This window comes from Mandrillus leucophaeus, unplaced genomic scaffold (genome assembly GCF_000951045.1).
Source record: "Mandrillus leucophaeus isolate KB7577 unplaced genomic scaffold, Mleu.le_1.0 Scaffold384, whole genome shotgun sequence".
Lineage (NCBI taxonomy): Eukaryota > Metazoa > Chordata > Mammalia > Primates > Cercopithecidae > Mandrillus > Mandrillus leucophaeus.
The window spans coordinates 719,034-734,682 of NW_012104076.1; the positions used below are offsets into that span (position 1 = coordinate 719,034).

Here is a 15,649-nt window from a genome sequence, read left to right on the forward strand (position 1 = left end):
CTTATATTTAGTTTTACAGTATTTATAGTATTGTTTTTAGTGTCAACACTCACACACTCACACACAACACACATACCTAAGTTCCATCAGTACATAGTGCTGAAGGACCCAGAACCTCAATCTCTGGGAGGCCCTCTAAAGGCTTCTATAACTTCTTTTTTTTTTTTTTTTTTTAAGATGGAGTTCCACTCTTGTTGCCCAGGCTGGAGTGCAGTGGCGCCATCTTGGTTCACTGCAACTACTGCCTCCCCGGCTTAAGCGATTCTCCTGCCTCAGCCTCCTGAGTAGCTGGGATTACAGGCGCCCGCACCACTCCCAGCTAATTTTTTGTATTTTTACTAGAGACAGGGTTTCACCATGTTGACCAGACTGGTCTCGAACTCCTGACCTCAGGTGATCCAGCCGCCTTGCCTCCTAAAGTACTGGGATTACAGGCGTGAGTCACCACCCCAGCCTCAACTTCCATAAATTCTTGAGGCTCCTCAGAACATATTCAGAACAACAGACTGGACCAGACCATTGATGGCTAGTCCTGACTGCATTAGAATTACCTGAAGATATCTTTCGAAAATACAGATTTCTGGGCCTGAGACTGGACTTACCAAAGTTGCCTCTCTGGGGTAAGGCCCAAGAATATGCATTTTGTAGTTCTCTCTGGCAATTATCTGAGGATCTAGAAATGTAGAAATTCCTGGGATAAATGATTTCTAAAATGCCATCTAATAAGACCTTTTCTAGATGCAAATTAGGAAATTTTTACAGTATTGCCAATCCTTACATACGGAGGTTTTGCTTTTCATTCTCACCATTCGATTAATATCTAACCTTCATTTCTCAATATCTTTATGCATTCAGTCCTGTGTTCTCCAGCAAGGTCACTGGTTTCTTCAAGACAGTCACTAATGTCTTCAGCAGACTGTCCTGTAGGCATTGACAGAGGGAAGCAGGAAAGGAAAGAAGCTAGAAGTTCCAGAAATGCATGTAAAATTAAAAGCCCTGGATCTGATACAAACGTATTAAGCCAAGAAGCACCCAGCCTCCATTAGCAAACAGGAAAAAATGAACAATCATTGCTCCTCTTGGTAACTCCTTTCCTCCTTCAAGATCATACTTGCTGTTTTAAAGATTGGAAGTAAGAAGGTCGTCAAGGAAAGAACATAATGACAACAACAATGACAATAATAGTAGTAGCTAACACTTACTTAGTTCTTCCTATGCACCAGGTGTTGTTCTACTAATACTTTACATGCATAAGCTCATATAAACCTCCCACAACCTTGTGAGGCAGGTGCTATGAGTATCATTCCATTTCACAGAAGAGGAAACAAGAGCACAGGAGGTTGTGTAACCTGATGAAGGTCACAGAGTTGTGAGTCACTCACGTAGTTCTTGCCCCCAAGCCTGTATCTTAACTTCACTACTCCACCTCTCAAACAAAAGAGCCAGCTTGAAAAGGAATCCCCACATCTCATGTTTTAGTGAATGCTTAGCAACACTCAAAGACTGAACTAGTTAAAATATTGATCAATTAAATGATTACCTGCTTGTTAAAGGACATTTATCAAGAGAACAAAATAAGAGATTAGTTCCAACTTTCTGAGACTTTTTGTTTTGTTTTGTTGGATTATCCAAATCAGCTTTCAAAAATCATTTTAATGCTAAAAAGGTGAGCAGCATCCTCTTTACTGACATTTAACTAGTGTTTATCAGAGCAGACATATTGAATTTAGATAGGTAAAAGTAAGATAGAGGACAGTGATATTTGAACATGGGTGTAACAGTGATACTTGATAGTTTATGGGAACCTATTGAATAATATAGGAGTATGCTCCGTTTATGTTATTTTATAGTGCTCTTTAGAAGACTGTATTGTGACTTGGTGAAAATTACACCAGGAGCCAAAAGTGTGGGTGTACAATAGACAAACCAATGCTCTCCAGGCCTCCTTCTGAATTGACAGAAACTCAAAACTGGATTGTGCACAATGGTTCGCTCAAAGTCCAACGTTTCCCAGTCCTCACGCACGGCCTGGGGATCTGTGTTTCTCACCAGGACCTCAGGTTCAGCCAGCTTTGAGAGCTGCGAGATTATAGATCTTCTGGAGTTGCTCTTGCTTTATGTGACTTGAAACAAATTTCCATATTTTAAATGAATGTAGATTTTCATTAATGTTGTATCTTTGCCTTTTCACCAGATTGTTATTCATTCCAATGATTTATTTGATACAGAATTCTGGAACAGGTGCGCAGCCCCCAATTATAACATTGTTTCTGTGGGGAAATATGATCTACTTTATGACAACATGATTTATGATATAGTTACCAGAACACGTTGTGTCAAAAGGCAGTGTCTGCTTATGCCAAATGTTTACTAATAAATGCCTTTTCGTCAGACAGAAAAACATACTCCAAAAAGAGGGAAATTACTTTTCCAGGTCTATCTTTACCTGGGAGCCTCAGCTTTTCACATTTCTCCTCGTAGCAGAACTTGCATACAGATCTGTTTACTGTGTTTATTTTTTGATAACAGGCCCGAATTTCTTGCTTTGCTGCTGTCATTTTAATTGTGTGTCTTCACCTTACATACAACAAGGCAGTAAAAGAAAAACACAGCTGCACCAGAGCTGAAAAATTCTCCTTTTCTATCCTTTGTTTAAAAAAACAAATTTCATTCTATATATTTAAGGTATACAGCGTGATGTTGTAAGATACACATATTTTGTAAAATGGTTACTATAGTGAAGCATATTAACAGATCTCCTTTTCTGTAAGTATTAATCCAAAGAAGGGGTTTGAAAAATTTCCACGGGGCTCACCTGAATCTGTCACTGGAGACAGTCACCTTGCTCTTGTGCACATAGCAAACGGTCTGTCCCGCTATATCCATTTGGCTGAAGCTTGTAATGGGAACTCCAGGATAGTGAACATATTCGACCTGACCATATTGTGGAGGGGAGGTAATGACATAGAGCAGTTCCTCAGGCTTGTCTGTTCCATCCACAGCCAGGAGAGTGGTGGTTGTTAAGAAACCTCTGTCACCTTTAGACACCACGAGTGGTTTTGTAAGGATGACAATATCACCTACATGACATAAGAGGTTATGGTCAAGAATCGTATCAAAAAATATATTGTGTCCAAGGCAAAGGCTGAAGACAAAGGCCAAAACTGCAAAAATCAAAATTAATATGACATAGAAAGGTTTATATAACTATTATGAATAAAAATAATTAACCAAAAGACATGAGCAGATATTTCACAGAAGAAGAAATTCACATGGCCAGTAAGGATATTTTCAAATGCTCAAGCTCATTAGTAATTATGGAAATACAAATATCATGATAAATTGTCATGTCATAACTTTTTGATTGGCAAGGATGTAGAAGTCTGACTGTACAAAGTGTTGAAGAAGACATAGATCAAGAGAGTCTTGCATACAATTTTGGGAAGACTGTAAATTGGTACAAGATTTGGCATTATTTTGTAAAGAGTCGAATGTTCACATATGCCTTGACTCAGCAATTCCACCCCAGCTATGTACTTCAAAAAAACACTTGCCCTGCTACCCTTGGAGACATGCACCCAAATGGTCATTGCAGTACTGTCTGTAACTGAAAGCATTACACACAACCCAAATGCCTTTGCGAAAAGTGAATGTATACACAAACTGTGTTCTATTCATACAACTGAATTTCATGCAGTAGTCAAACGAATGAACTACAGCTACATGGAACGACACAGATGTAGTATATTAACATTCATTAGTTATATGAGCAAGCTGAGAAAACGATAAAAGTAAGAAAATAATATAAACTTTAGAACCATATTTTTTTCTGGAGAAGGTAGGAAGATGTCTATTATTAATATTCCAGTCCTTCAATTGTGTGGTAGTTGCACAAATGTTCAAGATATATTTTTTAAATGTATATTTATACAACCATATTCATATCAGGATTGCTCACAATAGCCAAGAGATGCAAACAACTCAAGTGCCTCTCAACAGATGAGTAGATAAACAAAATGTGGCATATACATACACTGTAATACCACTCAGCCTTAAAAGGAAAGGGAGTCCTGGCACATGCTACAACATGCATGAACCTTGAGGACATTATGCTAAGTGAAGTAAGCCAGTCATGTAAAGATATATACTATATGATTCCACTTACATGGAGTACCTAGAGTAGTAAAACTCATAGAGACAGAACATAGAACAATGGTTGCCAGGGAGGGGGAAGTGAGGAATCATTATTTAACGGGTATAGACTTTTAGTTTTCTGAGATGAAAAAATTCTGGAGATTGGATGGACAACAACATGAATATATTTAACATTATGAACTGGTACACTTAAAAATGGTTAAGATGGTACATTTTGTATAATGCGTAATTTACCTTTTTTTTTTTTTTTAATGTATGACTGAGGAAGGTAGAAGTGGGTCACACATGGACCAATGATGCAGTTTCACAAACTAGGGATTATAATTGAATTTTGTTCACCTGAGGCCCATTACAAAGTGATCATATCTCAAATACAGAGCTTCTACTCTGTGTCAGGTACAGAATGTTCTTGTGAGGTATTGTCTTATCATATCCCCAGATTACAAATGAGGAAGCTAAGGTATAGAAATGCTAACTTACCTGCTTATGGTCACACTATTAATAAAACATTGAGTGAGAATTTGTACTCAAGCCATCTGAGTCCAGAGCACAGGCTCTTAAACACTGCATTATTTTGTTCCATGTTTTTAATATCTAGGGAGCTCTTGTGAACTAATACTAAAAGGGTGAATATCCAAAAAGAAAAACACGTGATGTAAACGCCAAGCCATTTCTGAATTTAAAAACATAGTGGCCAAAAATTTTTTTTAAAGATATTCAGTCTCATGAGGAAACAAGAAATACAAATAAACATCAAAGTGGTACAATTTTAACCAGTGGTTCCCAATGACAAGCAATTTTGCTCCCCAAGGGACATTTGGCAATGTCTGGAGACATTTTTGGTTGTCATAACTGGGAGTTGCTACTGGCTTCTAGAGGGCAGAGGCCTGGGACACTGCTAAACATTTTGCAATGCACAAGGGAGTCCCCTGCAACAAAGAATCCTCCATCCCAAAATGTTAATAGTGCCTTGATTGGAAAACACTGTTTCAGATTACTAAATTGGTCTTTTCATATACTATGCTTTTATCTCAAAATGCTATGCAACTTCAGTCCTACACAGAATCAAAGACCATTCTAAATTGAAGTCAAAACCTTAGCCACAGATGCTACAGAGAGAAGCAAGATGAATACGTCAAGGAAGTAAGAAGAATGAATTAGGTGGGGGAAACAAAAAGCACCCAGGAGAGGTTTCACCAGGAGCAGGAAATGGACCTGAGGGGAGGAAGAGCAACTGGCTTTTGCCTTGATGCAATTTTTCAGCACTGTAAGGGCAGTGTATAGGTTAGAGTCAACTATAGACAATGTCCTCCTAAACTTATCTGAAAGATCTCAACATCATTTCTGCCACTGTGCAAATCAGAAGACACAGCAACACAGCAATTGGGAAGCTTAATGTTATTTATAATAGCTCCCAAATGGAAACAACCAAATGCTCAATTTTAAGGTTGTGATTAAATCTAACTCTTCAGTACAGTCTTGTTTAGAGATAAACAATTATGGCTACAAAGTTATGCAGCAACCTGCAAAAACTCATGTTAAGTAAAAAAACAAAACAAAACAAAACAAAAAAACTGTACAGTGACAAAACACCACTTTGTAAGAGGAAACAAAGAAGAAAAATTTTGAACTGAAAATATTAATAGGATAATGTGTCTACTTGGTATACGTTTTCAAAAATCCTTTTAGAAAATAACCACATGTCAATTGCAGCACAGTCTGGCAATGCAATGGCCAACTTTATTTCCTTTCTTCTTGGGTGCAAAGCTAAAGTTTCTATTGCCCAGCCTCTCTTAATGTGGCATGTGACTGTGATTCAGCCACTGGAATGTGTACAAGAGAGGTACACAACCTTCACACCTAGTGCATGACATCCCCTAATTTTCTTCCATATCTCACTTCCTGAGTGACTCTAAGGCCTTCAGAATAAGGGAATGTCTAGATATAAAGAGTTCCTAGATGACTATGTGGAACAGAGCTCTCCTATATCACTGTAAACCTGTGTTGTGCTGAGCCAATGAGAAGGTGGCCTACTCTGATATACTAGTTGTCTGCCCTAATATATTACTTGTATTACATTTTGCCTGGATATATATTTATGATGAACATAGTTGTTTTGCAGGGAGAGATAAATGTGTACAGTAACATCTAGCTTATCTGAAGTCACTTATTAGACTTTTTTAAGGAACACATTTACAACCAGGAAATAAGCAAATAAAATATATTATTATATAGCTCAAAGTAAACACCTCAAGATCAAACTGAATTAATTTTTTTAAACTTTAGAACAATTATAATTCTGCCACACATAAAGCAAGATTTTTTTTTTATTATTGCATTTAAGCATTCAATTTACCTCTGAGCTTCCTGGCAGCCAAGGCAAAAAAGAGAAGCATTCAGTCAACTAAGCATGTACTGAGGATCTAAGATTATGCTTCATCCAGGGACTATCTAGATCCTGGGATAACACAGATGAATGAGATATGATCCTCACATAAGCTGAAGCAAAATTACAGGGTAGTAACAGTTGGGTATCAAGAGCTTCTACTCTTCCTTGCTGAGCTTTTTAAAAAAACTCTCCTCCATCTACCATTTAACTCTCCCCCATTCACCATTTATACAACTCATTCTACTTAATTAACTCACAAGAAGCTTATCTTATAGTGTCTTTCCCTGTCCCTAAAAAGTATATGTTAGCACTTTCAAAGTGAAAGAAGCAACAACTTCCAGCCTTTCTAATGACAAAGTTTATCTTTATTGTTTTTAAATTTTAAAATATATTTTTCGTTTATTGAGAAGTACTTTTCCTTTGAAACTCCATTTTCCAGTGATAGATCACTTCCTGAAGATAAAACTAGAGTTACACATCAATTAGGTAAAATTTTACTTAAAGCAAAAAAAAAAAAAATCCTAACAGTTAAAGTAGCCTATATAGCCATATTGTATGCAAAGCTGAATTTCCAATAAACTTTAAAAAATAATGAATGGATTGGCTACTTCTGTGAACCTCATAGGTCCCAGGCAAAGCAGGTGAGAAGCCAAAGGATCTAAACATAAATCATAGAATTTCAAAGATGAAGAGTGGCAGGAAAAAAGGAAAGAAGGGAGGGCAAGAGAGAGAAAGAAACAAATGTGGAATACTTATACCAGTTAGCAAAGTTGATCCCAGTAAACCTTGGTAGACACGCTTTTTACCTTTTTCCATGTCCTTGATGGTGATTTGACAGTCAAGAGCAGGGGACCTGTTGTCGCCATCCCAAAGGTAGAAGGTGAAGCTATCTCGATTCTGGGAATCCATTGCCCCAGTGTGTGTGTATCTCAGCAAGTTCAGATCCACTTCCTCCTGAGTACACTTCATGCCGGGGGAGAGAGGAACCCAGTCCCTCCCTATCTGGAAGGAGCCAGAGTTAGTCAGCTGCTCATGGTTTTTCCCCCCCGCAAAGTATGTTAGTGGACATTTTCTGTATCCCCTAAAAACCTCCAATACAAATAATATTTCAGGGAAATTCCAGATTACTTTTTGCCATTCTACCTGACTTTTTTCTTTTCAAAGAAATATATTAGAATAATTTGAGAACTTGGAAAAACACTGGCTTCAACCAAAGGGTTTCAGACAAAGTCAAACAATACAACAGCATTGTTACTTCCAAGGTATTTATCATAAGCAATCATAGCTGATTAAATATTCCAATTAATGAGAGCAGGTGGGTAATCGAGCTCTTGGAATGGATTCTTTAGAAATTAAATGTGTTTCTTTTAGAGTTTCCATTTTTTAGTTCTTTTCATTGTTCAACTAATCAAATACATTTTTTCATATCAAATACATTTTTTCAATAATGGCTCATTACTAGGCTTATCTGAAGCAGACAAAACAAAAATAGAACAGATGCATTTACTCCCCAGTATGTTTCCAGCCTTAGTAAAGAAAGAAAATGATGGGGATCACTATCACTCCCTACATTTATATCCTAAGTCATCAAAAAATATGAACTGCAAATATCATATATTATTTTTATCAGAATCTTCTAAAAGCCAACATTATTTAAGCATATATTTTGCAGGGAGCTTGATGCAGAAATTATGGCATTTTGAATTTAAAAGGTTCTTATGCTGAGGGGGGTGGCTAAGAACTGAGAGTAGTAGAAAAATGTAATCACAAATCTTTATTAACTTATTAATAATCCTATTATTATTCATTTATGGTACACAGCTTTCCCTGGGAATGGCTCATAAAAAGTCATTAGATATAATTTTTTTAAAAGTCATCTTAACATTTATTATATGATATTATCTTGTGGTTTTACTGTCTAATTTAAGAGTCTAAAACAGAAATGTAAATCATTTACTTTTTATTCCCCTTGATACTTTGGTCTCAGACTTTGCCCACTTGAACCTAAACAATAAGGGTTCTGGTACAGCAAGGGGAGGTGGGACTGTGGTGGAATGAAGACACTGATCTTTCATCTTTTAAGTTCATGTCAGATAGAACACAGATTTCCAGATTCCACAGACTCCCAGTTCCTGGCAAAAGAGCTTTGTCCTCCTCTCTTCCCATTGTGCTACCACTTGCCTTTATGTCATTCTACTTGATAACGTTTCTTTCTCTTTAATATGTTTATCCACCTGATATTTGTAGACTTATGTTCTGCCCTCATGCTCACTGGATGGAAGTTAATTACATCATAATAATTAAGCTAGTGTTTCTTTCCATAAGATCTATTTGCCAATATAATTTTTAAAACAGACTCTTTCAGGTTTTAAACGGGAAAGGCTGCAATTCTATTTCACATTTTCCCTTTTCTAATCTTGTCTAAGGAAGTAAGCACAGAAGAAGACATATTTTCCTCTCTCTTGTCTCCATGTAATTCCTTACTTGCACTCCAAAATGTTAGATTGACTTAATAGAATCATTTGAAGACCCAGAAATAGAAAGAAAATAAAAGTCAGATTCAAGATGGGGAAAACTAAGAGAAGTCAACAAGAAAACAAGAACGCTTGGGAGACTCCAGGAGGGCTGGAGTGCTGGTCCTTGGTCTTGGAAAGACTCGAAGAACTGCTAGGGAGCTGGGAGATAACTGTGTGGAGCCATACTGGGAACCTGGACCCATCTGCATTTTCACATATCCAAAACAGTTCCGTTCCCAAGCCACCCAAATGTGTGAGCTTTCACTGCATTTCTGCTTCATTACTCTTTGAAATGAAATAAGGACACAGCTGTACCTCAATTTAAATCAGTGATTGCTCTTCACTCTGATTCTCTATGGTGCCTACAATCTATGACAATCAAGCTGTTCCACATAGAATGAATTCTTGCTGCTTTTCTAGGACTGTGCCTCCATTATATGTAAAGTTAAGCATTCCATCAAATAATTGCATTGGGGACGGTTGGTGGTTGTGGTTGCTAGTCTTAATCCACCATTGAAATAAACATTTGGACTGATTACTCAACTGACCTTCTCAGGTGACTGATCTATGTAATTCATGTTGGGCTGATCCTTGGACATCATGCACACAGTATGAATCAGACTGAAATTTTGCTATTCTAGGCCTAAAGTGAAACAAGGACATTTTATCAAACCACAAAGCAAGCTATTGGGTTAGCAGTAAAACCCAGGTGACCCTACCCCTAGTATCCCCTTATTGTTTCCATGCTTATTTGCTTTCCATTAAAGCATCTAATTTTGAGAACATACACAGTTCCAGGAATGTTAATTTATGGTGTCATGCAGTTCATGGGATTCAAGTTTGGCAGTTGTTAAAATCTGTTATGCTAGCGGGATGAGATGACTCCCACATGAAGTTTTCTCCCACACTGCCTTTTTGGTCCAAGACTTTGCCCATCTGAAACTAAACAATAAGGGCTCTGGTGCTGCAAGGGGAGGTGCGACTACGGTGGGATGAAGACACTGACCTTTCAGCTTTTAAGTTCATGTCAGATAGAATACAGAACAATTTAGTATACGGTTTGTGGAGTAAGTAGTCTCCCTGGAGAAGACATAAGGATTGTCCTTGCTCGGGGATGAAGATGAGAAGCAGAAGGAAAGAAAGATGCTCACTGTGGCAAATCATTGAGAAGGCAGGAGGTGATAATACTCAGATAATGTTTTTTTGTTGCTGTTGTTTTGTTTTTTAAGATGGGGTCTCGCTCTGTCACCCAGGCTGGAGTGCAGTGGCACGATCTCAGCTCACTGCAACCTTTGCCTCCCGGGTTCAAGTAGTTCTCATGCCTCAGCCTCCGGAGTAGTGAGTAGCTGGGAATACAGGTGCACGCTGCCACACCCAGCTAATTTTTGTATTTTAGTAGAGATGGGGTTTCACCATGTTTGCCAGGATGGTCTTGATCTCCTGACCTTGTGATCTGCCCGCCTCGGCCTCTCAAAGTGCTGGGATTCAGATAATGTTTTAACAGAGACCATTAGGGCCAGAGGAGCTAGAGGCAGCCCTCCAAGTTTCCCTGGACCTGATTGTCATGAAAAAATAATGAAAGTTTTCATTTTCCTGAGAATGATCTAGAATTTAGCTGAAATACACACACACACACACACGCACACACACAGAGACTGAGAGAACAAGAGAGACTGTAGACTTGAAGGAGTTTTATAATTGAGATGATGGATGCTAAAGAGGAAAGTTACATGAATCACAAGTGAAAATACTGGTAGAAATGAAGATACCACAAGAGATCCTGGATTATCCTCAGAAAGCAGACAGCTTGCTTTACCCCAGTAATTCCCTCCCTCAGAATTTAGGGATAATCCCACAGGAGAGGGAGCAATGAAGAATCTTAATACTTGTTGAATTTACCCCATGTTGACAAAGAAACTTTAGAACAGCATGAATTCACCCTGAACTAGTAAAATTAAATTTTCTACTTCTGGGCAAATACATAGCTATCAGAGAATAAATCCCATCACTGAAATGTATATATTGAGATTTATACCTGCTACATTAGTTTTGAAAAATAAAAGTAAAAAGTCACTAACCTTAAACTGAAGTTGCCCATTTTGGGGAAGCCTTTCAAATACATAGTAAATCTTCTCCCTGGGCGAGTCTTCATCTATGGCTGAAAGAATAGCACTGGAAATAATACGAGTTCCACCCATATTCATTGCAATTTCAGCCTTCCTGTAAAAAGAAAAATGTCTGGGTTGATATAAAAATAGAAGATATTCCTTTAGTAGGGGACACTTATATTGACTATCACAGTTCCCAATCTTCAACAATTAAGGAATGATATTGAATATTCAAAGCACTGAAGATGACTAGTGAGAGGCATGAAACAGGCTCTCTGCCCTCACACATGAAGGTCTCAAAAGACAATGGGTCAGCCCTAATGAATGTGGGAAGAGGTAATTAGGCACTTCTAATTGATTACATGTACCGAACTTTACAATTTTGTAAGTTATAATTTATTCTATAAAATGATCTTATTTCCAGTATTTCATTTTATACTCACAACAGCTCCATGAAGTAAGAGGGCTAGGTATGAGTGCTCTAACTTTACAGACAGAAACTCAATTAAAGAGATTCAATGACTGGCCTACAGATGTCCCAGTGCCATTGATGATATGCCATTCTGAGGTAATCTAGGACTCTCTAAATTACTCTTCCTCTTCTAAGTAATGTTCTGGGCAGTATGTGTTCTTGTTGCAGATTCATCTTTTCCCAGTGTTACAGATGCCAGGTCAGCTCCTGTCTTCTTGAACAGTAGGCTGGGGCAGAGCCGCTGCTGTGGTTTCTGCAGGTCCTTTACTGTGCGGAGCTGCAGCCTTCACAGCCTATATGGCCATTGTCCCTGGTCTCGCCAAAGTGAGATAGGGATCTCTTTCCACCAGTGTTTCTAGCTCTCAGTTGTGGTCTACTCATGAAGCCTAACTCTGTCCAACTTTACAGCTTAGTTTCTGAGAAAAATTAGGATGCCTGAATTTCTCTGGATTCAGATAAAGGACATTTGAGAACCAGCAACTAGCATCAACAGTGTTCCGCTCCTCTGCAGAGATGCCAAAACCTGAACACTTCAGTTCCAACAACTTTCACTCGGGGTGAATATCTTGCTTCCCTCGCAGTGGGAGGTGACTTCTGCACATCTCTTTACTAGAGAATGGGAATCCCATTATTCCAAAAAGCTAAGCAATCAGCTGGTTGAGGGCTTATGGAGATTAGCGGTTAGATAGATTAATCAAAACAGGAAGCCAATATGATTAAGAAGATGAAGAGTTTGGTAGGAAGAATTCAGAATTAAATTTCTGGTCAGAATGAAATTTTTGGAATTCAGTGTCAGAATTCAATGTCTGGAAGCCAAGAGAGGACAAGGTGTGTCATAATCTAGGTTACCCTAAAGGGACCCTAGGACAAGGACGGTAATTTATTTGTGAAGTGATTCCAGGAGGCAGGAGAGAGGGAGTAGGAGAGAAAGGGAAAGAGAAAAAGGCAACAAAGGGTGTTTTACTGCTATGGGGAATTGGGGCTCAATCCTGCTGGGTATCTTGAGGAACCACATACATGCAATTCAAATTGTGCTCCTGATGGACAGGAAGCTGGAGCATTTATCTTATCTACTAGCTCCCAAGGTTAAAGGCTGTCCCCAGAGTGCTCTCTGCTGAGCCTGGACATGGGCTGCATGAAAGCCCTGAGGCAGAAAAGTAGAGTGAGGCACTGTGGACACCTGAGGTGGGACACTGACATAGCACATTCCACCACAATCAGGACCAGAATCAGAGATGGGCTGAGGGGCTGTGACCTGCAGGACCCAAAGCATCCCCTACAGTAGCTAAAAGGAATAGCAAAGAAATAGTATTACATGCTCTCAAAGAGTCCAGGAAGGTTAGAAGAGCCATTAGATTTGGCAGGAAAGCCAAGAGTAACTTTTAAGGGAGCATCTTTAATAAAGTGGAGATTACAGGGGCTCACACCTGTAATCCCAGCACTTTGGGAGGCTGAGGTGGGCCGATCACGAGGTCAGGAGATCGAGACCATACTGGCCAACATGGTAAAACCCCATCTCTACTAAAAATACAAAATTTAGCCGGCATAGTGGCGGGCGCCTGTAGTCCCAGCTACTCAAGAGGCTGAGGCAGGAGAATGGCGTGAACCTGGGAGGCAGAGCTTGCAGCGAGCCAAGATCGTGCCACTGCACTCCTGGGCAACAGAGAGCGAGACTCCGTCTCAAAAAAAAAAAAAAAAAAAAAGAAGGAAAGAAGTAATAAAGTGGAGATTGGAGAAAGTGGGCAGAAATAGAAGAAGCAAGCGCAAACTACTCTTCCAAAAAGTTCCAAAAAATTCAGTGAAATGAATGGGGGACTAGCTTGTCTTTGTATTTTTACAATTAGGATATCTGCTTGTAATAATAACAATAACACTTAGGAGCACTTACCATGTAGTAGTCTTTCAAGCATGTTTACATATTTTATTTAATCCTTGTAACAATCCTAGTAAGAGGATACCACTATTATCCTCATTTACAGAGAGGTTAACAGAAAGATTGAGAGAGGTTAAACAACATGTTCAAGATCACACTGTTGGTAAGTGGCTGAACTGAGTCAATCTGACTCCAGCATTTGCTCTCTTAACCACAATCCTTATCCCTCTGTCTTGTTAACAGAAGAAGTGAAAAGGGAGAGACTGAAGATACTGGAGGAAAAAATGGAGCAATTTCCGGGAGAAGGAAAGAGGTGATATGCCCAAGGACACACATGGAAGAGAAAGAGAGTACATTACTTCCTATCCACAGGAGACAAGGAAAGAGGAAGCACAGAAAAGGGAGAGTTTCTGAAGCAGGTTTGAAAGAGATTTGATGATTCTGTAGATGTAGCTATTCCAGTGAGTTTAGTAACAACAGCATGGCCTTTGGAGTCAAATGGAGTTGAGTGGGTGCCTAGTGTAAGCTCTTTTACCTCTCTGGTCTGTTTTCCTCAGTGAGGATGGTAACATGTATTTTCCACAATTTTGGTGAGGATTTAATGAAATAATATATACGAAAGAATCTAATATAGTGTCTGTCCTACAGTAAGCACTTAATAAATGTCAGCTTTTACCCGTCTCCAGTGGATGCCCCGGGGCCCTCACCCTGCCAGCTTTCACCTCCCTATCTCTTAAAATGAGATCATCAAAAAGGAGGTACTGTAATACTGTGACAGCCTTCATAATTTCATATTTATAAATCAAGGCTATACCAACCCAACATATTAGCTAAGAAATAAGAAAATAGAAATTTTTTGGTGAATATTTTTAGTCAGACTGATGTATGAGATGCAACCCTCCAAAAATCTATCATCAGTATTTCCCACAATGCTTTTTAAGGACCTTATCAGTGGCTCATAGGGACCAGCAGGATATGTGGTAGATAAGGAAGGGACTTGTTTGAGGCCCTCCTTTCTGCAGAGTGGAGGAGATCTGAGGGGTTTGGGTGCTTTCAGGAAGTTATTCACTCCCTGATAAAAACCCAGACTATAACATGCCTCTTACTGCTGCACTATTGAATAAAGAGGTGAAGTCATCAAGGAGGTTCCAAGAACCAGATGCTTTTTTACTCCTAGCTCTAGAGAAGAGTCCCCCAAAATTCTGTTCAGTTCTGTAGACTGCGTACAGTTCTGTACAGCTGTCAATTGTAAAAGAAATGGCTGGGGCTATAGAAACAGAATTGATGAATACTTTGTACCCTATGATCAAATTCTGAGCAGTTACAGAGAGTGATATGGTTTGACTGTGTCCCCACCCGAATCTCATCTTGATTGTAGTTCCCATAATCTCCATGTGTCGTGGGAGGGCGAGGTAGAGATGATTGAATCATGGGGGCAGATTCCCCCATCCTGTTCTCATGATAGTGAGTTAGTTCTTACAAGATCTGATGGTTTTATAAGGGGCTTTCCCCTTTACTGGGCACTTGTTTTTCTCTCTTCTGCTGCCATGTGAAGAAAGATGCGTTTGCTTCCTCTTCCGCCATGATTGTAAGTTTCCTGAGGCCTCCCAGTCCCTACAGAGCTGTGAGTAAATTAAACCTCTTTTATTTATAAGTTACTCAGTCTTGGGTATGTCCTTATAGCCGTGTGAGAACAGACTAATACAGAGAGATACCGAGAAAGTTTACAATTAATAATATTGCTCAAAATTTTAGAAAATGATCATTTCGATGTGAGGTGGGAGGGGGTGTTGACCCATATGGAACACAGTAGAGAACTGGTGGACAAAAAAGTACCAAGATAATGAAAGAAGTGGGTTGATTTATTTCCCTCAGCCACACTTAGTTACAAGTTTCAGCAAATCTGTTGTAAGGACTGCCTGCAGTTAATGTTATTAGACTTTAGTTCAATCTATATATTAATTGCACTTTGGTAGGTGTGCAGTCATGTTTGTGTATGTGCATGTATTTATATGTTTAGCAGACTGTTCATTCCATGCCGTGTGTTCACTCATTCTTATTCTTTACAACCAATTAGTATGTTTAGAAGAAAAGTAATTAAAGGGCTGATTGTTAAGAAGAGGTTATCTTAACTAA

General features: G+C 38.9%; 1 protein-coding gene across 1 annotated transcript in view; it reads right to left on the reverse strand.

The window, feature by feature from the left end:
* The window catches only part of FREM1 (FRAS1 related extracellular matrix 1), a 173,481-nt gene that overhangs the window by 44,758 nt on the left and 113,074 nt on the right, over positions 1-15,649 (reverse strand). Inside the window, exons 22-24 of the mRNA XM_011990854.1 lie at positions 11,139-11,280; positions 7,351-7,546; positions 2,816-3,080 (exon numbers count right to left, since the gene is read on the reverse strand). Of these exons, the coding sequence (XP_011846244.1) occupies positions 2,816-3,080; positions 7,351-7,546; positions 11,139-11,280 (603 nt within the window). The remainder of the gene's footprint in view (positions 1-2,815; positions 3,081-7,350; positions 7,547-11,138; positions 11,281-15,649) is intronic.